The sequence below is a fragment of the Phoca vitulina genome, unplaced genomic scaffold (assembly GCF_004348235.1).
Source record: "Phoca vitulina isolate PV1807 unplaced genomic scaffold, GSC_HSeal_1.0 scaffold27, whole genome shotgun sequence".
Taxonomy (NCBI): Eukaryota; Metazoa; Chordata; class Mammalia; order Carnivora; family Phocidae; genus Phoca; species Phoca vitulina.
The window spans coordinates 915,631-941,623 of NW_022589730.1; the positions used below are offsets into that span (position 1 = coordinate 915,631).

The following is a 25,993-nucleotide window of genomic DNA, read 5'->3' on the forward strand; positions in this document are numbered from 1 at the left end:
TACTGTCATTTATGAGAAATATGTATTTGGTCATTCAGATGATTCAGATGACCAAATATATATTTCTCGTAAGTATGTGGTCTTCATCCACAGTGCCTGGCTCTCTGCTCCCCAAACCCTCAACGTTTCCCAAGTGTTGAGAGTGATAAAGGTGTCTTTTGTTAATGAAGGTGACTTTTGGAGCCCACTCACTCAAGCTGCCAGGAGGTCCAACCATGTGATCAGAGGGCTGGAACTTTTGGCCCCACGCCTGACCTCTGGGGAGGGGAAAGGGCCTGGAGGTTCAGTCAGCCAATGGCCAATGATTTAATCAATCGTGGCTATGCAAAGAAGCCTGCATAAAAACCCAAAAGGGCTGGGTTTGGAATTTTCCGGATTGGTGAACACCTGGAGACTGGGAAGAGTGGCTGTCGGGAGAGGGCATGGAAGCTCCACACCCTTTCCCCAGACCGCTCCCTGTGCACCTCTTCATCTGGCTCTTGATTCTTACTCTTTGTCATACCCTGTAACAAACAGGTAAACGTGTTTCCCTGAGTTCTGTGAGCCGCTGCAGCAAATTACGGAGGAGGTCACTGGAACCTCCAGTCTGCAGCCAGTTGGTCAGAAGCACAAGTCACATCCTGGGATTTCCGACTAGTGTCTGAATTCGGGGGCAGGAGGCAGTCTTATAGGACTGAGCCCTTAATCTGTGAGATCGGATGCTATTTCCAAGGCAGAGAGTGTCAGAATTGCTCAGGTTGTTGCTATCCCAAGAATTGCTTAGGTTTGTATGTGTGGGAATCTCTCTACTCCACGATGGAACTGGGTCCGGGAACTCAAGAAGAGGTAATAAATTTTATATTATGTGTATTTTAACAAAGTAAGAAAAAAGATACATTTAAAAATTAAAACCATTCGCCAGCCTTGGAAAAAAAAAAGACAACTGTAAAGCTACGGTCATGATGGTGGTATGGTTCTGGTGAAGGAACACACACAGATCAGCAGTGCAGAACAGAGCCCAGAAATAAGCCCCCATTAACATAGTCAGCTGCAACAAAGGAGCAAAACTGTCTCTTCAGGAAATGGGTGCTGCGACGGCAAAACACCCCCCACAGCAATGGCGTCCAGACACAGATCTCACATCCTTCTCAAAAATTAACTCAAAATGGGCCACAGACCTGAATGTAAAATGCAAAACTAGAAAGTCCTAGATGAGAACAGGGGAAAACCTAGGTGACCCTAGCGTAGTGTGGTGACCACTTTTCGGATACGGCACCGAAGGCGCGATCCAAGAGAGAAATATGTGATGAGCTGGACTTCATTAAAATTCAAAACTTCTGTCCTGCAGAAGACGCTATCAAGAGAATGAGACGACAAGCCACAGACTGGGAGAGAGAATGCTCGCAAAACACACACCTGACAAAAGGCTGTTATCAAAATATACCAAGAACTCCTACATCTCAAGAATAAGAAAATAACCTGATTAAAAAATGGACTACAGGGCGCCTGGGTGGCTCAGTTGTTTGGGTGACTGCCTTTGGCTCAGGTCATGATCCTGGAGTCCCAGGACCGAGTCCCGCATCGGGCTCCCTGCTCAGTGGGGAGTCTGCTTCTCCCTCTGACCTTCTTCCCTCTCGTGCTCTCTCTCTCTCATTCTCTCTCTAATAAATAAATAAAATCTTTAAAAAAAAAAAAAAAATGGATTACAGACCTGAACAAAGAAGACACACGGATGGCAAATAAGCACATGAAAAGGGGCTCCACATCGTCCTGTGTCATCGGGGAGACAAGTTTCAACCACAAGGAGACACCACTGCACACCGATGAGAACGGTGCCCAGTGCTGACGGGGATGGGAGAGCAGCAGGGACTCGTACTCGCTGCTGATGGGGACGCAACGTGGTGCAGCTGCTGTGGAAGTTGGGCGGAAGTCGCACCAAGCTAGACACAACCGTACTGTATAATCCAGTGACCGTGCGGCTTGGCACTTACCCAAAGAACATGCAAACTTAAGTCAACACAAAAACCTGCACACGGATCTCACAGCAGCTTTTCTCGTAACGGCCAAAACCTGGAAGCAACTAGATGTCCTTCAATAGGTAGATGAATAAACTATGGTGCATCCAGACAATGAAGAATTATTCAGCGCTAAAAAGAAATGAGCTGTCAGACCATGAAAGACACGGAGAAAGCTCATAATGCACACCACTCAGTGAAAGAAGACAATCTGATATGGCATTCTGGAAAAGGCAAAACTATGTTGTAAATAAAACAATCAGTGTTTGCTGAGGAATGAATAGATGGAGCACAGAGGATTTTTACAAATAATATCATGAAGGAAAACACTCTGTATGATGCCATATGGCAGATACATGTCTACATTTGTCCAAGCCCACAGAAGGCACCCCACCAAGAGCGAAGCCTCACGTCAGCTGTGGACTCTGGCTGATAGCGATGTGCCGGGCTGGGTCTATCACTGGTAACAAACGCACCACTCCACTGGGGCCTACTGATGATGGGGGAAGCGATACGTGTGTGAGTGCAGGGTACGTGGAAAATCTCTGTACCTCCCTCTCACCTTTTTGAAAACCCATAATTGCTCTAAAAAAATTAATGTCTGAAAATATATTTTAAAAATGCATTCAGATTAATACAAAAATATATCAACAAAAATATTATAAAGTTGATCCTTTAATGGGTCCACTATAAATGTATTTTCTCTTCCTTATGATTTTAAAAACATTTTCTTTTTTCCAGCCTACTTTGTTGTAAGAATACAGCATGTAATACAGAGAACATATAAAATGTGTTAACAGACTTGATGTTATTGGTAAGGGTTCCAGCCAACAGCAGGCTATTAGTAGTTAAGTTCTGGGAGAGCCCAAAGTTATATGTGGATTTGCAACTGCGTGGGGAGTAGGGGATGGGCAGGGCGGGGTGGGGGGGGGTAAGCAGCCCTAACCCCCAGGTTGTTCAAGGGTCAATTGTACAAACATGGGATCTCTACAGTAAAGAGAGAAATGCTGCAGATAACTGGAACTGCACCACAGAAACCCACATTTCAATTTATATTTGAACACCTGCAGAAATGGAGACTCCCCTTCCTTGTACTTTTCTCATATTTATATTTCAGGGCTCCCTTCTGCTGTCTATCAGTGTTGGCCCCATCCATCAACTTCGCTGACACTCTGCTACCGATCGATGCAGCTCAGCACCAGGGCGGCTCTGGTGGACGGCTGACTGCATGCGCGGTCGTTTACCAGCACTCATGCTATGACAGTTATCGGCCGACTACACCTCCTCTCCACTTCAGCAGCTAATTTCATCAATAACTTATCTCATGGCCTTTTCCCTTTTATCCAGAAGACAGCAAAACAGAAACATTAAATAAAAGGTTTTCACAATATTTTAAACTAGTTATTTATTAGCATTGATGGCGTAACTCTCAGTGTCCTGGGTGAAACAGGTTTTAACTTTAAAGGAAGATACAGAAATCGTAAGGTTATGGTAGAGGGAAAGAGGTGAACAGCCTTACAAAAAAGCCCGTGGCTGCTCACAGGCTGTAGTCACCCAGTAAAGAGAGGGCCTAGAACTTCCAATGTGGTGGCTTCTAAGTTGCTTAGATTCAGAAGACAGAACCAGACGATGCTGGTTGAGTTTTCTGGTATCTAATAGAACCTGTTAAAAATCACTTATCCAGGGGGCCTGGGTGCCTCAGTCAGTTAAGCGTCCAGCTCTTGATTTCAGCTTGGGTCACGATCTCAGGGTCATGACACTGAGTCCGCGCTTGGCGTGGCGTCTGCTTAGGATTCTCTCTCCCTCTGCGTCCCCCCCACCTTCTCTCTTCCTCTCTCTCCCTCCAAAACAAAACAAAACAATCACTTATCCAAAAAGCAGCTGAAATAATATGGTTATTTAACAGTTAAATTGTTAAAGTGATTTAAAATGGTTAAAATAAACTATTAGACATTTATAATTAAAACAACAAAAATAAAACTGGATAGTGGTGGGGAGATTGTACATACCGACAGATGTTAAGAAGAGATTTACTGATAGCTTCAAAAATGGAAATACAGACTTGAAGATTTTGCAGCAAATGCAGCAATGCCGCCAACTTGTACCCCACCTCACAGGGCGCGGCTGCGCCCCTCCTCAACACGGGCTTACACACAGCTTCTCTTCCGCGTGTACTCAAAATCCACACAACACCCACTATACCGAGAACATTCTTCCAGGGACCAAGGGTCCTACTGACCTCAGTAAGTGTTTCGTCTAATAATCAGAGAAGCAAATGAGCAAAAACCGAAGGAGTAAAACAAGTTCTGGGAGACACATGTAGTGCTGACAAGTAACCCAGACTCGAGATTCTAAAACAGAACCCACACTCGATCACTTGGGGCACACCCAACGTCCTATTCTAGAAATGAGATGGAGCGGTTTCTGTGAAAGTCAGAGGGACAGGGATTCAGCTGGAAATGAAAAGCAGCTACAACCTACAGTTCAGGGAAAGAAGACCCGTGGCACCCAGAAAAGTCTCCTTTACAAAGCAGTAGACTAGCTCTGTGAGTATAACTGTCTTTTCTGCCAAGACGGAGATCCCTCTGAACCTCAAGGGCCAAAGGACCACAATTACAGAGACCACTGGGGGGTGGGGAGGAGGAGAGATAAAGTGCCAGGGAGAGGAATTCAGGGACATGGGATTTAATACAAGTACACTTCTTCGGGGCCTGGCTCATTTAGAAAATACCTTCCAAAGATCGTTATGGGGAGAAACTAACATAACACTCCAAACTAAGAAGAAATAAATATGGGATCTACTTTCTTGATTAGAAACTGTTCCACACTCCTCAGAAAATATATGGAGACATATATGCATAATAAAAAGTCATTTCTCTCTGAACAAGAAGGCTACTAATATTTACTGAGCATCTACTAAGTGCCAGTCCTGGCCTATATATATTTGAGGTCCTGCTGGACAGTCGGTAGGGAACATGCCCCTATTTCAAGCTTAGAGGTGCACTGCCCTGAGGTCTCACCGGGACGGGCAGGATGAACGGCACAATGCCATCAGGAGGCCCGTGTGACTTCAAACCCCTCTGCTGTACAATCACATAAAATCCACCAGTTGATTAGTGAACACTCTGAACTGTTATACAAACATCAAACATTCTGAGTGCTGGTTGTTGTTCAGACATGTTCCTTTTTTGTGACTTGGCTGACCTAATTCTGTGAAGTCCATTTACCCTGTAGCATGCATCACCCCCCTCCTGTCCCTGACCAGATTTGAATTCCTGGCTTTCTAGGGGCTGCTCCTGGCCCCACATCAACTTCCTGTTGGTCAAAAGTGGTGTCTGAACTCACGGAGTCAGATTTTCACCCTTTACCACTGGATACACATGGCTTAGAGGCTATTCTCCCCAACTGGGAAGTTCGTTCTTGACTCTGCCCTTAGTTCAGTCAGGAATGGACCAGCAGCTTGCAGGTTGTCTCTGTCCACGCTCCTGGGCCCACAGCCATGGTTCTGGCACACGTGCAATCTTCTAGACCAACGGGGAGGCATGGGATTCTATTTCTAAGCTCAGCTTCGCAGGAACTACCACTGGCCGTGAGCAGTACACCCAGAGACTGTGCTTAGGGCCCCCGAGACAAGCAAGGCTTTGGCTCTGCTGATGGAGGTGTGTCCTGGAGACCTTTTCAAGACTGCCCCACTCTGACTCCTCCTGAGCAGAGTAGACTAGCACATGCATGCAGTGTTGAGCGTGATCCTGTGGGACTCCTTTTGGCTGACTCTTTCCCTGGTTCTGGTGGTAAAGTTTCTCACTGGGCTGCTCTGTCCTTTGTTGGTATATATCATGGATCCTCCCTTTGAACGACTGGCCACCAAGCTCTCCGTTGTTTTCACCACCACCCGTAGGCATGAACTGGAGCAAGGTCTGCAAAGGTCTGGGCCAAGACACGGGAGAATGGAAGAGGACAGCAACCAGTTTTATCTGGAGAGGCATCTTGCTTGCTTCTAAGTAGGCGCTGGGGTTAGGGGAGGGGTTGTGGCAGCCCTTCCGGCCCTACAAGCTAGTTGGTGGGGCTAACCAGCTGGGGCTCCATTACTCCCAGATTATCAAAACGGGGCAGAGCTCTTGCCTCTGGGTGGGAGCTGGTGAGCAGAAGGGAGGCCCAGTCCACCAGGCCTGGGGAAGCGCGCGGCTAGTGGACACCCCTTGCAGGGTGACGCCCTGGCCTTAGCCTGGCAGCAGCAGGGACATGGAACCAGCCCCCGAATTCTGGGCTGCACTGGCAGGAGCAGAAATTTCTTCCCCACGGAGGCAAATGCCACAGAATCAGTTTATTCTTACTGAGAGGATCTCTGAAGAATATTAGTCTCAAAAGATACATAACTGGACACTTAGGGATTCTCTTCAATGAAAACAAAAAAGTTCTCCAGCGCTTTTCAACCAGGGGTGATTTCCCCCCTGCGGTGCGGGCACTTGGAAACTTGTGGAGACCCTGTTTGTTTTCAAACCTGTTGCTGGTATCTCGTGACCTGGGGCAGGAGTGCTGCTCAGCAGCCTACGGCAGGTAAGACCGACGGCGCCAGTGAAGAGCGACGTGGCCCCGAGTGTCAGCCGCGCTCTAGGAGAGGCTCCTGTTCCCGGGGCACAGCAGGAAGGGCCAGTCTTGAGCTGAACACCAGCTCTGCACCTCACTCACCAATGCTCCCTGCCACTTACCTCGCCCCACTGAAGTTTTCATCTGCACGGGGTGGAGGAATCGGACTGACTTCAGAGCTGCATTGTAAAATTTAGAGGAAAATCTACTGAAGTCTGCCAGTGAGAGCCGTACGCCGGGAACTCATTTAGCGACCTCTTTCTCAAGTCTGGGCAACTAGTGAAGGTAGACAGGTCAGTCAGAACGTATCTTCACCGAGCCCAGTCCAGGACACCTCTTACATAGTGTCCTAACACTAAAGCGGGTCTGTGCAAACCCACATCTGTGCTAGACGCATTCTCCCCTGAGCCCTCTGGAAGAAGCTGTAGTCCTGCACGTACCACGAGCGTTTTCTTGCTCTTACTACTTTTCTCCGCCAGCCAATGCACCTTCACCTATCACAGTTCAGGATCTGGAACGTGCCCCACGCAGACCCTTCACCAATGGCACTTCCAAGCCTTGTAGCTGCTCTCTGCCGCGGTGCTGCCAGCACGATTCCAGGAGGGTCACAGAGGCCAAGTCACTTTCCCAAGGCTCCGGAAGACGGAGCGCTAGGAAATGACTTCTGAGTCATCTACTGTATCCAGTGAAGACTTACCCAGGAGACCTCTGTCTGATTACATGTACTCTGAAAGATATATCTAAACACATAAATAAATTTTGTTATGCATTACTTGCCAAAGGACCCACCACAAGGAGAATATTTTACAAACTGGTTTCAATTAAAAAGGAGAATAGAAAAATTTGTAGTGGATGTTATTTTACAGTTAAACAGTTTTTCAAACTTGATTTTTTTTTCGTCTTAAAATATATGCATGTTTATACGTGTGTGTGTATGTGCTTATGTGTGTTCTGATACAAAAGTAGCCGCATAGGGACCGGATTCTAGATCCTGTCTGACACGTACTTTGAGATGTCAGTGCCAACAGCTCTGCTCTAGGTTTGCTTTCTAATACAGAAAATAAGAAGGGAGAATCTCTAGAGTCTTCTATATTTCAAACATTCTGTTTCTAAAAGTGAAAGTAATACCTAGGTTCTGTAAACTTATTAAACACTGCAAGCAATATAGTTGTCTTTCTTTTTTTTTTTTTAAAGATTTTATTTATTTATTTGACAGAGAGAGACACAGTGAGAGAAGGAACACAAGCAAGGGGAGTTGGAGAGGGAGAAGCAGGCTTCCCGCTGAGCAGGGAGCCCGATGCGGGGCTCGATCCCAGGACCCTGGGATCATGACCTGAGCCGAAGGCAGACGCTTAACGACTGAGCCACCCAGGCGCCCCTATAATTGTTCTTCTTTAAAGAAAAAAGGACATGCTTCACGTTAAATAATTATATGCTGCTTTAAAAATTTAGGGGCAATAGACATATTGCTTATCTTCGAGTACAGTTCACATTACTAACCTCGCAGTAACTGACAGGATTTAAAAAAAGAGAATGAACTGTAGCAAAGTCAGAAGTATGGCCAACTTGCCGTGTCTTACACGTACTACATCTAACAATGTTTAACAGCAAGCACTAGCTACAATGGAGGCCAGTGAAGGCTCAGCAAAAATGAATTATTAAATTGGTCTGCTTATATCCCGTTACAGACTTCTTATGAATACTTGATTTTATTTTGTATAATTGACAAGAGCTGACAGGAAAGGACAGGTTTAATGACAATCAAATGAAGATCAACTAGGCTATGTGTCACACAGGAGAGCTGCCTCAAGTGGTGATAAAGTAAGTGATGGGACGCGATGAGACTGAGCACCGGAGTCTGTCATACACGGTGATAAGTTATCCTGTAATATTAGTAGATTGTCTGCAACAGCTCAGGAATCCAATAGCTCTGAGAGAGATGGGCACAGTATATGCCCAACAAAAGAAAAACAGACATTGACTTCACATATGTAATACCAGATCATTTGCCATTAAACTTAATTTCTAAATCATTTATATGACTTAATGACTCCACATGAAATTTTTAAGCTGGTGGGAAGATGAATAGCACCAAAGAGAGAATGTGGATGAGTACAGTGTCATTTACCTACCCCGGCACCACTAACAGGTGACGGCTGAGCTATTGTAATATGTCCCAAACACTTAAACTATAAGGTCATCACTGAGGAGACAAGTGAAAAAGATATTGGCATTTATAAGAGATTGATGAAAATTAGTTCTAAAGCATTAATTTCTCTTAATACCACTAAAAGAACTGTGTGCATTCAGGAGATATTTGATCTGAATTAAGAAACTGATGAAGCAATTGATTAATTGGAATTTAAGCCATCAGTCCCCAGATCCATCAACAGCTTCATCTGCATTCTAAACAATTAGATGCCGGCCCCACAGAAAGCCCTGTGTTAATACACAGTCAATATGACACCACAAAGAGACTCCCTGAGCTGCAACTGTCCAAGCTCCGACACACCACACAGATTTAAGACTTTTATACTGGCTAGGGTTTGAAGATTTTTATTTTAGTAGACAATGCACTATCAGATTCTTCTGAACTGAAACTGAAAAGTAATAATATCAATAGTGTTAGTTGATACACAAAAAATTCTGAGTATGTGTACTTTTGAAAACGAGACAATTAAAAAACTTAAAATAATCACTTAAAGTCACAGAAACAGAATTTCCAAAGCTAAGAATTCCTGATTTAAAGCAATATCATGACACACATTTTATCCAGCTGTGAAGCTATTTGGTCCATTTCAGAAAAAGAAGAAAAACAGCATGAAATAGCAATCTGACATTTTAATACCTGTATATCTACAATCAGTGAATTATAACAATTTAAATTTAATAGAAAAAAATAATAAAACTGAGAACTGTAAGCTTAGAGGCGCCTGGGCGGCTCAGTCAGTTAAGCGTCTGCCTTTGGCTCAGGTCATGATCCCACCATCCTGGGATCGAGCCCTGAGTCAAGGCTCCCTGCTCGGCGGGGAAGCCTGCTTCTCCCTCTCCCTATGATGCTCCCCCTGCTTGTGCTCTCTCTCTGTCAAATAAATAAATAAAAATCTTTCAAAAAAATTAAAAAAAAAGATTCTCAAAGAGATCCAGGACCTACAAAATATTAAGTATCATTATACTACAACATGTCCCTATAACATGAAACCCAAAGGAAAACTAGAGGGAAAGAAAATGTTTTTAAAATGTCATCAGTTTAAGGCGCCTGGGCAGCTCAGTTAGTTAAGCGTCTGCCTTCGGCTCAGGTCATGATCCCGGGGTCCTGGGATCGAGCCCTGCATCGGGCTCCCTGCTCGGCGGGAAGCCTGCTTCTCCCTCTCCCTCTGCCTGCCATTCCCCCTGCTGTGCTCTCTCTCTCTCTCTCTCTCCGTCAAATAAATAAATAAAATCTCTAAAAAAAAAAAAAAGTCATCAGTTTAGATATGTTATTTATCCAAAGCTAACATAATATAGAGTATCTCATTTGCCTAATGCTCTAATATTCTATCTATGTTTTGCTGGCTATAAGTCATTCAGAGGCTGAAGAACTAAAACTGCTGTTAGTCACATGATCTTCAACAAGGCATTCATATTGTTCAGCCCTCAGACTCCTCCTCTAGAAAATGGACAGTTCTCATCATCTTCCAGTTTTAAAGTGCTGGATTTCCTTCATCTTTTATCCCCTAACAAAACCTGTATTTCTTTTAAGTTAATTATCTAAAAAACATTTCCATATTTAGGATAATGTTCTTAATCTCATATATATTTCTACCACAATCATTAAAAGGGTCATTATTTCTCAAATGCAAACATTTTTCTTTTATTTTTTTTTAAAGATTTTATTTATTTATTTGAGAGAGAGAGAACGAGAGAGAGCGAGTACATGAGAGGGGGGAGGGTCAGAGGGAGAAGCAGACTCCCTGCCGAGCAGGGAGCCCGATGCGGGACTCGATCCAGGGACTCCAGGATCATGACCTGAGCCGAAGGCAGTCGCTTAACCAACTGAGCCACCCAGGCGCCCACACAAACATTTTTCTATTCATTATATTGAATACATTCAGAAACAAAGACAAACATCATAAACAATAGGTGATGTAAACAGGGATGGCAATGTGAAAATCTCTGAAAATCCATTTCTCCAGAACTATAAGGAGAACATCAGTAAAAATCATCCAAAGCAACTTTTTCAGAACTCTGGAGAATAATCCAAGCCTTGCAACAACCCCGGGTGCATTTACTCGAGACACATGGCTCCATGGAACTACAGAAGAGGTGAAGACCAGGCCTGGAAGCAGCCAGCTGGTTTCCTTTGGCCAGCCCTCAGAGCACAGCCCCATCTCACTGGACAGGAAACGGAGTCCAGCTGTATTTCTGAGAAGAAAGGGAATGGACTGGAAGAGGAGCTCTCTAGTCTGCTCCACAGGAAGAACAAAACCTCCCGTTGAGTAACACACAATAAAGTAAATGTATCAAGTGTACTTGATTATTAGGTGTAGCTGAACTCTTCTGTTAATGAACACACAGTTCTCCTTGACCACATGAGGCTTCCATCTCACTTCCCCTTTTCCACCTTCTTCTCACTGGTGAAAGCTCACGTCATATAAATATCATTTATCCTGCGAAGCCCACTTCAACTCACCTACACAAACTGTCTGCTTCCTCTTCTGTTCCCCCCACCCATCTTATCCCCCTTTGTATCCCAAGGGACAAGTGTGCCTGGTACATAGTAAGTGGTAAATAAACGTTTGCTGAATTAATAAAACTGCAAATACAGAATAGCAATCAAATTTCAAGCAACATCATTTAATTACTTAGATATCAATATAGCTTTGAATGAAAGCACTCATTTGATATAAAGGTTGTGATAGGATTATATTTTTTAAAACAAACATATACACTAAAGATTTTCATTTTAAATATCAACAGTTAAATGTGATTTAGAATTAATGAATTCAATGTATTATCATTCGAAGAAAACTTTTTATAAGAATAAATTTAACTTTTACCTTTCAAAATGAAAATTAAACTGCTAAAATACTAAATGATCAGCAATTTAAATACAAATAAAAATACCTGCTTTTTCTGATGTCCTAAGAAATACCATGTCCGATGGAATTCTTTGATTCTGCAGAGAGTAACATAAAACACTAATTATCTATATGCAAGTTTATAAAGTAATACCATTCTATTACAAAGTAGAAATAGCTAGTAAAAACAACTAACTAAAAAAAAAAGTTACAATTAAAATTTATACTGAAGCAATTAACATTAATAATTTGTTTTAACAATTTGTATAATTTATATTTAAATTCATTTTTTAGTTGGACTTTTTAACGATTCTTTCCCCTGTTAACAAACCATGAAAACAGCATTTGTGATGACTTGAAAACTTCTCCATTTCCGAAAAATGTTAAATATTGCCTTTTCTGTGGCCTCTTTGTTAACTGAACTCACACATACAATATAGCAGTTTTTGCCCTATAATAAATTATATTCTCCCTAGTAGACTAAATAACCCTGGAAAGTGAGAACAGGATTCTTCCAAAGCCTAACACAAAACAGAACACATCATAAATAAAACACTTACTGAATGCTGAATAAATGAATAAATGTACAACTGAGCAGACAAAAAAGTAAACCCTATAAATTTGAGAGATATTCTTTTATAAAGCAGAAAAGGACAAAAACTCAAAGGTACTTACAGCATATAAACTTATACAAGTATTCGCTATTCATATATTTATTTAATCATTACTAATAATTTTGTCAATTGGAAAAGCTGTATCAAACTAAAGAAAAAATATATAGTAAGAACACTTCACACAATTTCATGAAGTACTTGTATTTTTTGAGACCTAAGTAAAGATTTACCCACACATGATAAAGAAATGATTACCTGTCAGTAAGCAAGCAATAAAAACAAATATAAGTCATTAAAGGTGAATACGATATGTTGTGGGATAAAGCTACCTTTTTCTAACATGAATAAAGAAAGGTCAATTATTAACATCTAAAGAACTATTAGGTCAAAAAAGAAATCACAATGGAAATTAGAAAATATTTTTAACTGAATGATAATAAAAACTCAGCGCAGCAAAGTGTGTGAAACCATTCTGCCAGAGCCAAAGGAAAGGGTTAAGAGGAAAACATACACAATTAAATGCACACAATATATAAAGGAAGCTAAAAATACAAGCTAAATATCCACTTGAAAGCAGGGGGAGCCAATGAACCCCAAAGAAAGTACAAGGATGCAAGCAAATATAAAAACAGAAATTAATGACCTAGGAAACAAGTATATAAATAGAAGTAATGAACAGCAAGAAAGTATTTTTTAAATACGCCCATTTCAGTGATAAGAAAAACTAAGGTTAGACTATAACTAACAAAAGACAAGTTCTCTAAACAAAAGCTATCAAACATTATTGAGAGAAGTTAAATAAAACCTAAACACACAGAATACATCACTCTCTAAAATCAGAATGCAAAGATGTCATGTGCCCAATCAATTGATACATATATTTAACACAAACCCAATCAAAATAGTAACATGTTTTTTGAGAGGAATTGACAAGGTATTCCTAATACTTAGAGGGAAATGCCAAGGCCAAGAATGAACAAGACAAATGTGAGAAACGTGGAAGGTTGATTCTACAATATAACAAAACTAAAATATTAAAGTAGAGCAATTAAGACAAGATGGTATTCCTCTAAGAACACAGAGACTCCAGAAGGGAGGCTCACACAAAAATGGACACTAGATTGATGAGAAAGGTGCTCCTGCAGACCAATGAGGACACTGTGGTCTTCTCAATAAACAGTATTGAGAAACTTATTAGGTATCTTTAGGAGATGACAGGAGCTAATAAATACTAAAGCACTATATCAATCAAAACATAAGAATATATTCCAAATGAATTCTGCTTCTAAATGTCAAAGTCAAAACTATAAAGCCCTAAAAGATATTACAGAATATTTTCACAACTTTTTGGTAGGGAGTAATTTCTTCCCCACCAACCCTAACAAGATTCCCCCTTCTCCACAAACAAAAATTTAAAAAACAAAAATCCCCAACTAACTCCAAATGAAAAGATTAATAAAGTGGACTTAATCAAAATTAAGAACATCTCTTCAACAAAGCACACCAGGGAGGAAAAAATAATTGCAACATATAACTAATAAGAAACTCCCAGACAGAATACACAATGGCCCATAAACGGTTAAGAAAAGAAGGGATAACTTAGAAGAAAAATGGCAAGTGATTTTAACAGGCTCTTCCCAAATAAGAAAGATTCCCCAAATCATATGAAAAGGTGTCCAACTTGATTATTTTTCCAGAAAATGCGTGTTAAAACCACAACTACTACATACATACTGGAAATGCTAAGGTATAAAGGCCGACAATGCGAAGGTCAGCAAACACGTGAAGCAACAGGAACGCTTACACACTGCTCATTACAGTTTAAGTGGATACATTTCCCTGCAAAATCATTTGCAGTATCTACTGAAGTGGAACCTCGCACACCCCAAAACCCAACTCCACTCTTTAGGTATATACACACTAGCAATGTGTGCCAACTGAGCCAAGTATGACATGGAATTATCATTTCTAACAGGCAAGACTAATAAGCTACCCAAATATCCAGCAACAGTAGAATGGATAAAAGACATACTACGTAACTACAAAATGAATGAATTACGGCTACACACAACAAAATGGGAGAATCTCACAAACAGTACTGGGTCCCAAAAAAAAAAAAAAAAAGCACTCACCTAAATACACCCCTCTACCCCACAGAGTTTTCTAGGCACCCATGTTGAAAAGCAATTAACCACAAATTTAAGGCTTTATTTCTGAACTTTCAATTCTGAATTTTTGGAGTTCTACGCTGTCTAGGTTATTCTAACACTGAATAAAGTTTTGAAATGGAAAAGTGTGAATACTACAATTTTATTCATCTTTTTCAAAACTGTTTTTCACTATTCTGGGTCCCTTGTGTTTCCATATAATTTTAGAATCAGCTTGTCAATTTCTGCAAAAAAGTCAGCTGGGATGTTGAGAGGGATAGCACAGAATACGTAGATCAATTTGGGGAGTACTGCCATTTTAACAATATTAATACTTGTAATCCATGATATATAGGATGTCTTTCCATTTATTTAGGTCTTCTTTAGTATATTTTGACACTGCTCTGTAGTTTTCAAAGTACAAGTTTTGCACTTTTGTTGCTTATTCTTAACAATTATTTATAAGTATTTTATTCTTTTTAATGTTATCATAATGGAATTTTTTTCTTAAAAAAATCACTTGAGCATTTGGGTGTGTCTATTTCTGGGTTCTCCACACCGTTCCACTGATCTTTATTTCTTCTTACACACTGTGTTGGTAAATAAGGCTAGGTAGTATGCCTTAACATCAGGAAGTGATCCTTCTCACTTTGTTCTCCTTGTCAAGGCTGTTTTTGTCATTTTAGCCTTGACAAATTAGTTTTAGAATAAGCTTATTTTATCTAAAAAAGTAAAAACAAAAAACAAAACTTCGGGGCACCTGGGTGGCTCAGTCGTTAAGCGTCTGCCTTCGGCTCAGGTCACGACCCCAGAGTCCTGGGATCGAGCCCCGCATCAGGCTCTCTGCTCTGCGGGAAGCCTGCTTCTCCCTCTCCCACTCCCTCTGCTTGTGTTCCCTCTCTCGCTGTGTCTCTCTCTGTCAAATAAATACATAAAATCTCTTAAAAAAAAAAAAAAAAGCTCGCTGAGATTTTAATGGGAATTGTATTAAACCTATATTCAATTTTAGGAAAACTGGAATTTTACAGTGTCTTTGATTACTTTCATGAACACACTGTTATTTGCAGCATACCTAAGATTTTGTTTTCATAGTAGTGCCTGTAAGAGTACTTCATTTTTAATTTCAGTTTCCACATGTTGGAAATGGGATTGGTATTTGAGTGGTGATCTTATAATGTACCACTTTGCTGAACCTATTCATTATCATTAGTTCCAGGTTTTTCATCAGTTCCTTGGGATTGTCTATATACACAATCATGTCGTCTGCAAATGGGGACATTTTCATTTCTTCCTTTCCAATCTGAATTCCTTTAATTTCCTTTACTTGCCTTATTCTATGTAGCTAGAAATGTTAGTTAAATAAGAGTGGTTAAGAACAAACATCCTTGACTTACTCCCAATCTGAAAGGAGAGGCATTCAGAATTTCACTGTTAAGTATGATGTTGGCTATATGTTTTTACAGATGCCCTTTAAACATAATTAAGGTAATTACCATCTAATCCAAACTGTGGATAGTTTTTATCACGAATGGGTGTTGGATGTAGTCACATGTTGATACGATCATATAATTTTCTTTTAGCCTGTTCATAGAGTGGATTACACTGGGTGATTTTAGAATGTTGAAATGGGCCTTAGGTACCTGGAATAAGCTCCACGTCATCATGATGCCGAATTTTCTATATATATTGCGGATATCAACTGGCAATTATTTTCTTAAAGAATGTTTTTGTGTCTATATTCACAACGGCATTTGTTTTCTCTTGTTGTGCTTTCTCTTGTGCTGATAGGAGGATAGTAACTGGACTCCTAACACGAGCCTGGGCAGTGTTCCATCCTCAACTATATTCTGGAAACTACTGTGTAAAAATGACGCTAATCTTCAAAAGCCTCAAGGAATTCTTCATTGAAAACATCTGGATCTAGATATTTCCTTCCTGGAGATTTTAAATTGCTAATTCCATTTCCTTACTGTTTGTAGAACCATTCATATTACCTGTTTCATTTGGACTGAGTTTGCATAGTCTGTGGTTTGGGAAGAATCGGGCCATCTCATCTCAGCTGGGGTATTGCCTGGAGTACAGCTGTTGGTGGTATATTCCGCAGTGACCCTTTCAATGGCTCAGGACCAGCAGTCATGTCCCCTCCGTCATCCCTGAGACTGGGGACTACTTTTGCTTTCAATGATTTACTATCTTGTCTTCCTATTCTGTTTCACTGATCTGCTCTGATATTTATTTCCTTCCTTCTGCAAGCATTGGTTTAATTCTGCTCTTCTTCTAGTTTCCTGAGCTAGGAACTTAGATTATTAATTGGAGATCTTCACTTCTTCCTAAGTCGGCACTGACTACCATGAAATTCCCTCTCAGCACTGCTGCACATGCATTCCGTGTACTTTGTTGTATATTCATTTTCATGCAGTTATATATATTTTGTTTCCTAGATACTTGTCTCATAACTAGAGTGCACTGTTTACTTCTCACATATCTTAGAGTTCTCCTGTTGCGCTGTTCCTAGTTTCTAATTTGATTCTACTGTGATGAAACAACCGCTGTATGATTTCAAATTCTTTTCAATTTTTTGAGGTTTGTTTTATGGATATGCTTTATCTTGGTACATGTTCTATGGACACCTGAAATAAATATGTGCTCTCCTCCTGTTTGGTAGAGTGATCGGTATACGTCAGTTAGATCCGGCTGGCTGACTCAGTGAGGATCTTCTATGTCACTGCTGATTTCCCACCCAGCACTTCTATCCAGTGCTCAGAGAGTGGGGCTGAAGTTCTCACTCATAACTGTGGATTTGTCTATTTCTTTTGTTCAGCTCCAACAGTTTTTGATTCATGACTTTTGTGATTCCATTATCTGGTGAGTGCAAATTTAGGATTATTTTGTCTTCCTGATGGGTAACCCTGATATCATTATGTGATGTCCTTCTTTATCTCTAGTCATTTTCTTTACTCTGAGCTCTATTTCACTGGATATTAATATAGGCCCTCCTACTTCTGATCAATTTTTTGTGGTGTATCTTTCCCATCCTGTTACTTTCTTTCATCCTACCTGTGTCATTGGATTTGAACTCCTCGTGAATGGCACATGGATGGGTCTCACTTCTTTATCCACTCTATCTCAGGATTGGTATATTCAGACTGTTCATAATAAAAGTAATTACTGACACATTAGAGTATAAGTCTGCATTTTATTATTTGTTTTCTGTTGGTTTCCTCTGGTATTCATTCTTCAGTTTCAAATTTCCTGCTTTCTTGTGTGTTACCTGAACCCTTTTCAGGAATCCCTCTTAGTATCTCAGACTGTATCTCTATGCATATTTTTTGTAGTGTTTGTTCTGGGTATTAAAATATGCATGCTAATACTTATTAAATTGTTTAAAATATTTATTAAATTGCATTCCCTCAAAAAAACAGGATAAAGAAACTGTCCTTCAAATTTAGCTGTTAAAAAAGATGTTTAGGCTGAGTAATGAAGGAGGACCCTCAAGTGTCACCTTCAATCCTGCTCTGCTTGTGTCCTCTGGATCCTTCTCAAACACCTGGACTTCAGAGCTGATGTTAGGACCTGGACAACCTTCAACTTCTAAGTCTCCTGTTCCAAACAGTTACCCTACTTGACACATTCCTCAAGTAATAATATTTAAGTCAACATATTTGTCTACAGTTTTAGGTACTTCTTAGGAGGGTTCCTTCTTAAGCCAGGAAACAATCTTCGGGTTTTCTTTCTTCGCCCTGCATGCATGATCTAACCCTGACTCTGTACAGTTCTAGCCTACCACTTTCTAAGTGCATGTCAATGAGCTGCTTCTCCGAGGGAGAGTTTGAGGCTGGAAAACGAGGAGTTTATACCCAGATTCATCTAACATGAAAGCCCACATTCTACTCTCTCGCATTGTCCCAGGCTGCTGCTCTCCTGTGAGGAGACACTGGTCCAGATTTGGTGAACACACTTCAAATACCCATACAATGACTATCAATACACTAATTTTAATTTCACATTCAGATACAGAATTAGAAGGGCTACCCTCAAACATAAAATCCACCATGGAAATATCCAAGCATTGATTCCTGAGTAGCAGTATGGTCAAATAACAGAGAAATTACTTTTCTGGTTAATGATAAGTACTGCTAGGATCCTTAAATAAAAAATAAAAGGACAAAGCCATTTGCAACCGTATCGTTACTATTTCTTTATGATGGTTCAGTCAACCAGTAACTTTTATCACTACAAAAACCACAAAATTGGTTTAACAAATATAAATCCACTAAAAATTTATCATTTCATAGTAATTACTAGAAATTGTGTCTCAAATTTTTTAATATGAGTGTAAAACTGGAAATACAAAATAAAAACTAAGTCAGATACAGAGGCCACCCCTATTTTTTACTGTACAACAACATTTCCTAAAGGTTAGTGAAAATATTTGAGAAGTCCTTCTGCTGCCAAATCTGTAAACATCAGGGTCAGGCAGGGACCGTACACATGCTCGCATACAATACGGATCTAGTGCGGGGGGACCGTCCACACCGTGCTGCCCACGGAGCACTGAAGTGACAAACAGAAAGATATACAGCTACCACCACATTCAAGTAAAACGTTTACCTGGCTGTCTACAAAGGCCCACGTCACTCATCAACCTCTCACAGCTGGAGAGCACACCTGGGAGGCCAGCGAGAAGCTCAAGGGGAACGCCCAGACACAGATCTAGATGTCTATCTTTCACATCCACCTATATGACTGAAGAGATGAGCTCTTACAACGTGGCCAAGAAGGGCTCACATGTTACTCAGTAAAAATGGAAGCACCAAAGGGCGCACCACTCCACCAACCTAGGCTGCAAAGGGAAGGAGAACATGCATAAACAGGAGAGCAAAGGAAATGAGGCCAAATAGCATTCCCTGATTCACAACGAGAGACTATCTGCTCTTCAAACCCCACCATCAACACTATACCGTCTCTTACGAGGGAAACAAGAGGTGATGGATGTCACTGCTGACACCAGGACCCAGCCCGCGAGTCCACACTGCGGGCACTCCCACCTTCTCCGGGCAGGCCACTGTGAGCTGCCCTGTGGAGGACTCCCCCCACCACCCCCCACTGTGGACAGGAATGAGGGAGGCCTCCAGCCAAAATCTCATGGAACTGAGGCCCTGAACCTGCCAACAACCCTCCAGTAAGCTGGAGGTGATGGCCACCTGGTGACTACAGCCCTGAGAAGGACCCACACCAATCTATACCCCAATTCCTGAGCACAGAAACTGTGAGGTAATAAACACTGGTGTTTGACTCACATATGGCTCAATCATCTCTCATGTCAGCATTTATCCTACAGAAACAGACAGAGATGGATGTAGAAGGGTGCTCACACAGCACTTTATAATAACAGAGAACACAGACACCACCTGAATATCTAACCATGGATCAAAAGCTAGTAACTTACAGTGTCCAGACAACTGAATGCTATAGAAATGAGCTGCAAAATCAGTATGTTCAATTTTGTCCCATTTTGTAAAATCAAACAAACATACCCAACAACATTCTCTGTATAGAGATTACTGTAGCAAGATAAAGCCCACTTTAGTCTTGAGGAAAAAGACCTTCTTGTACCAAACATCTCCACAAGGTGGCTCAGGCTGGGTACATGGCCCCAGATGGCAGCATGGGTTCAAACTATTCTTGTAAGAGGCCCTAGTACAACTTCTCCAACAAGAATGTTTTTTAAAAGCTATTCTAGAGCCTTAAAAACAGGAAAAAAAGAAAAGGAAAAGAAGAAACAGAGGCTGTCCATTCATCCACCGTTCCTCAGAGAAGTCAGGGCGTGCAGAAGCACTTCCACCCAGAGCAGGCGGCCCACCCAGTCACCCACCAGGGCACCTGAAAACTTCCGAGTCTGACACTGAGGGGTTTTCTTAATGGCCTTTTCCTACAATGACCTAATAAGGCTTTTCTTTCTAATATTCTCTTACTTCCATTGACCTTTCCTTCTTGAAGTTTCTAAATCCCAAGAATAATATCCAATTACTTATGTGTAATATATCTATCTATAAAAGGAGGTTTTAGAAAATGAAACATATTCTAAATAGGTTCTAACTAATATAATTCTTTGGTCAAATGAAATAATTCTGATAATGCAATATTAAGCAGTTAACACGTCTTATTTTAGACAAAATACAATTTTACCTGCATACACTGAAATGTACTAAAGCAAAACAGACTACAGAAAAATCTAGATTTTTCTTCATGTATATCATATCTTACACAAAGAAGTTAAGAGTTAAAATAACTGTCTCAATTTTTCTTCAGATTCAAAGTTACTGCAATCAAGCTAAATGTTAATCACTGGCATAGACAGGTCTAAAATATATTAAAAATGCATCAACCTTTTCCACTATGATGAGGTCTCCAACTTGTATGTCTGAACTCTTAACTTGCACTTTACCTTAAAAAAAAGAAGAAGTATAATCAACTCAAGGAAACAAAAGCACACCAAAGTTAAAGTTTCAATTGACAAATAATACTTCAGAAATAACTTTTGGGGAGTGGGGGTAACACCAGGAATTTATCTGTACTTATACTTTCAAAATAAATTTATTTCACATAGACACAGTCACTAAAAATTAACTTCTCTTAGTCAGCTCCCAAGTACAAACAGTTAACTGCCCCCCAATAAAAGACGAGAGGGCTCCAACCGGAAGGTTCCTCCCGAATCTGCCATTATTTCAGGTCTGGGTCCAGCAATGACGATGAGCAGCAGCACTAAAGATGAGTTAATGAGTGAATAAAATGAAGATGTAAAATCCTTATATTAATATTGTGAATGGCATTGATTGACACGTAACTGACAGAACAAAAGAAGTAAAGAAAATGATACATAGAATCACCGAGCGCTGGTAGCTTTACACATGGTTCCGCACTCGTAACTGATAGTAAGGACGAAAGCCTTATCAAGAAGTGATTCTTCTACATGATACAGTGTGTAAATTCTTAGATTATCTATATAATATCTAGTATAATAATCATCTATAAAATTTAACAGTCAGCACTATAGAACGTTAAGGTCATACAGAGTAGATGAAATGTTATATACGTAACTTGAGACACCATCCTACATAAGTAACAAAACTTACTCAAGTTCTCTCTCTCCCTGGGACTCTGGACCTTCCCTCCCTCCCTCCGTCAATCTCCCTTTTAGAACTGGCAACAGCCTTGTGGATCTATTTTTACCTTTTAGTGGCTCTTTTCACATGGGAAAAGACCTATGTCTTTACATTCAATTTATTCTGTAAGCTAGCAGAACAAGAGGTAAGTTCATATCACATTATCAAAAACATTACCAGCCATACCACTGACTTTTAGACCATATCCAACTTATTACAAACTTATTTCCTAAATACTTCTTGGCAGCTGAGTTTCATCAGTGCCACACCTGTTCCTAAAGATGTTTTGAGGACATCAAAAAGAGTTTTGTAACTATTGTATTTTTCCATGTTCCTCAAATATACAATAAACACATAAGGACTAGAACTAGTGGGGGGGAGAGCTTTTTATTCATATTATAAAAATAGCAATGTTCTTTAAAATTACATGTGAAACAAATCTTAAGATATCTTCATAAGTGATAAGTATATGTCTATTAATAGCCAGAAAGCATACTTACAAAAGAATGTCTATTTTAATTATTTTTTCATTTGGTCCCTTCAAGCTTCATGTCTGTGCTCCCACTATTATGTTTTCTATAGCTAAGCACCAGGCAGCAAAGTTACTCACTGATCTCAAGCTGAGTATTACTCAACAGAATGCCTGTCTTATCACTTAATTTTATTTTCTCTCCTACTATCCAATCCACTTTTCCTTCCTTCTGCTTTTCTATATTCTTTATAATGGACCCATTCAAAAAGGAGAGGTAGAGAAATAGCTGTAATTGTAAGATAAAATAAATGTATAAACAATTTATACATATTTTGAAACAGAAAAATATATCCTTTTCTGACTCCTTAATCAAGATCTTACATTTCTGAGAATGAGATATTACTTACTCTGTCACATAACAGACACAATTTATATTTAATAGCCTTTAGTTTGGGGGCATTATATAGTGATTTTTATTCGTTTCTATGGAACTTACTTGCAATTACATGTTTAAGGAAGACAGGTGAAGGTAGAATACAGTGCAGAAAGTTCTCACGTTAAGAATGTGACAATATGAACAAACAGAAGAAGGTTATCATGTCAAATCGGTACGGCAATCTGCCTCACATACCTACTCAAAGTACACACTTCTGAATTTTGAAGAATTGGTCAAATTGCTTAATGGCTCTTGGCTCTCTAACAATTTTAATTAATCTCTGTGCAGGGGACTCCTTGTACTTCCTTTACAGCCTTGGTCCCATGAACTCACTGACTTCTCTTTCTTCAAGAGCAGTCAGGGCATTAGACAGAAAAGATGGAGGAACATTACCTGCTCCCCAGGCACCTGACCCCCTTGAGTGACAGCCCAGCACCGTGACCCTCGTTGCCCAATGGGAACAGCTCATGCCCACAAGAACGGTTTGATTTCCGGCCACCCTTTGTGAACTGAGCTGACAGCTGACCCTAGTAACATACTATTATCAGAGCTGGGGGACTGATAACAAAAGAAAATCCCTAAATCTTACATGTCACAGCACAAAGAAAAGACAGAACTGCCACCTGCTCTCACAACCCAATAGAGCCATCAACAACGCAAAGTGTTTCTGAAATGGGCATTTAAAATTTAATAATTTCAGGGGCGCCTGGGTGGCTCAGTCATTAAGTGTCTGCCTTTGGCTCAGGTCATCATCCCGGGGTCCTGGGATCGAGCCCTGCGTCGGGCTCCCTGCTCAGCGGGAAGCCTGCTTCTCCCTCTCCCACTCCCCCTGCTTGTGTTCCCTCTCTCACTGTGTCTCTCTCTGTCAAATAAATAAATAAATTCTTAATAAAATAAAATTTAATAACTTCAGAGCTACATTTGAGAGAAGTAAGTTCTAAATACAGTAACAATGTATAGGCCAGTACTTATACCTAAGGACAGTTGTTCTTAAAAACACTGTTTTCAATTTACCTGGAGTACAAGCTCTGGCCTTTTCCTTTCTGATGAAATGGTTAACAGTGAATGTTACCAAGTAAGGCTAACAGCCATCCTTCCCTCTCTCTAAACTACTGCAATGAAATCCTTCCATTGAGCCCTCCTCCTAGCAATAAATGTTCCCAGCCACCATGCTTCCAAAGTGTAGCAGCTTACATGTTTCTCACAGAGAAGGAAAGCATTCGACTGGCTTGTTGCATGAACCAAGTTTCACAGGCTTCTTTGAAAGATCAAGAAGTAACTCAAAGGATTACTTATTCTTACTCCAAAGCTTCTTAAACATAGACCCTGCCCACCAATCTCAGTGCTATTCATTTTTTACCTGAATAAAGAGAATATTCTACTAAATGGTCTCCATTACTATCAACTCCCTAATTCAATATGAATTCCAGATGAATTGGTTGGCAAAACTAAGGATTATGTTTATCTCCACCCAGAAAATCTCCACTATTTGACAATTACTTAGAAGATAATTCAGATTTACATCATTATACACATGTTCTTCACAACTAATCTCAAATTAATTTTCTAGCTTTAAAACAGTCTACATTTGCTTTTGGCACCATATCCTACAACTCTCTGGGGCCCAAGTTCTCTATCCTTGCTGTTTCTTTTGACTGGAAGCCCTCCCTTCACAGCCCTCCTTAATTCCACAGCAAACAGAGCCTCCCAAAGCCTTCGGGGACCCACACGAGCACCAGCAGAATGCACACACACCTCTAACAATGTGCTTCTCTGCTATGAACAGATTTAACACCACAGTGCCTACTGAACCCAGATCCTGGGACAGGTTCAAAGCATAACTGAAATATACTTTTATGACACTTAGTTTGTTTTTTGCAAATGCATCGAACAAACTTACCCCACTTCAAAACAAGAGAAGTTTATGACCAATCTATTCTTAATCAGTTAAATGAATCAAATGTCGTAATGGACTCATGGCCAAGTAGCTATATAAGCCACACTGAACTAGACACAGATGACCAAATAAGGATGAAAATTAATTACTTCTTCCCCAACAAAACACACACAGGCAGTAAGAGTGGAAGATAATTAAGCAACTTCTTAAAAAAGGAACTGATCACATATAAAGGGCACTCTAGAAGGTCAACAGCGGATGACATGTGTAGTTCCCGGGCAGACAACTGCACACTAACTACATTATTAGCAGGTTGTTCGGCTTGTCTTTGCTGTTTGGGTGGGACCGGCACCCCCCAGCAACTCTCTCAACACTTTAAGTGGCTGAGGAGGGAGAAGCCTAATTTAACATGGATTATGAAGCAAAGTGGGTGGCCAGGAAATGTAATTAATACATTTATTTACATATATAAGTAAACTATATTTTAAAAGAGACCTATACTCCGAAAAGAAATATTGCTGAGAGAAATTTTAAGACTTAAATAAAGGGAAAGATCTATTTCATTCATGGGTCAGAAGACCTAGTATTAATAAGATGTTAATTCTCCCTCAAATTTATCTATAGATTCAATGAAATCCCAGTCAAAATCCCAGCTGGCATTTTTTACAGAAATTGACAAGCTGATTCTAAAAGTCATACTGAAATACACAGGACCTAGACCAGACTGAAAATGAGAAACAAAGTTGAAGGGCAAACACTACCTGATTTCAAGAATTATTATAAAGCAACAGTAATCAAAAAAGAATGGTATTAGCATAAAGAGAGACAAACAGATAAATGGAGAAGAGAGTCCAGAAATAAACCCACAGATAAAAGACAACTGATTTTAATTTTTTTTTTTAATGTTTTTTATTTATTTATTCATGAGAGTCAGAGAGAGAGAGAAAGAGGCAGAGGCAGAGGGAGAAGCAGGCTCCCCGCCCAGCAGGGAGCCTGATGCGGGACTTGATCCCAGGACCCTGGGATCATGACCTGAGCCGAAGACAGACGCTCAACCATCTGAGCCACCCAGGCGCCCCGACAACTGATTTTTTTTTTTAAAGATTTTGTTTATTTATTTGAGAGAGAAAGACAGAGCGAGAGAGCACAAGCAGGGGAAGCAGCAGAGGGAGAGGGAGAAGCAGACTCCCCACCGAGCAGGGAGCCCCATGTGGGGCTCGATCCCAGGACCCTGAGATCATGACCTGAGCTGAAGGCAGTCGCTTAACCGACTGAGCCACCCAGGCGCCCCAAAAGACAACTGGTTTCTGACAAAAGTGTAAGGCAAAGCCATGTGAAAAAGATCACTTTCCCAAAACACGGTGCTAGAAGCACGGGGATAGCCGCGTGAGAAACAAGTGCTCACACGCACACCGGGTACTGGTACCAAAATTTACTCAAAATGGATATGCAGAAGGCAGACCCTAAAACCAAAGACCCTCTAGAAGAAGAAACAGAGCAGAAAATCTTTGTGAACTTGAGTTAGGCCAAGAGTTCTTAAATAAGAAAGCAAAAGCACAATCCTAAAGGAAAAAACTGCCAAATCAGACTTCATCAGCTAGAACATGACAGGGGCTGGAA

The 25,993-nt window shown here is 40.6% G+C and overlaps 1 protein-coding gene across 5 annotated transcripts in view; it reads right to left on the reverse strand.

Annotated features, from left to right (window-relative positions):
• The window catches only part of ATP9B (ATPase phospholipid transporting 9B (putative)), a 248,846-nt gene that overhangs the window by 170,185 nt on the left and 52,668 nt on the right, over positions 1-25,993 (reverse strand). For all 5 annotated transcript variants that reach the window (XM_032422694.1, XM_032422696.1, XM_032422693.1 and 2 more), the window contains 2 exons: positions 20,792-20,850; positions 11,688-11,739 (listed from right to left, as the gene is read on the reverse strand). In XM_032422694.1, coding sequence (XP_032278585.1) covers positions 11,688-11,739; positions 20,792-20,850 — 111 coding nt within the window. The remainder of the gene's footprint in view (positions 1-11,687; positions 11,740-20,791; positions 20,851-25,993) is intronic.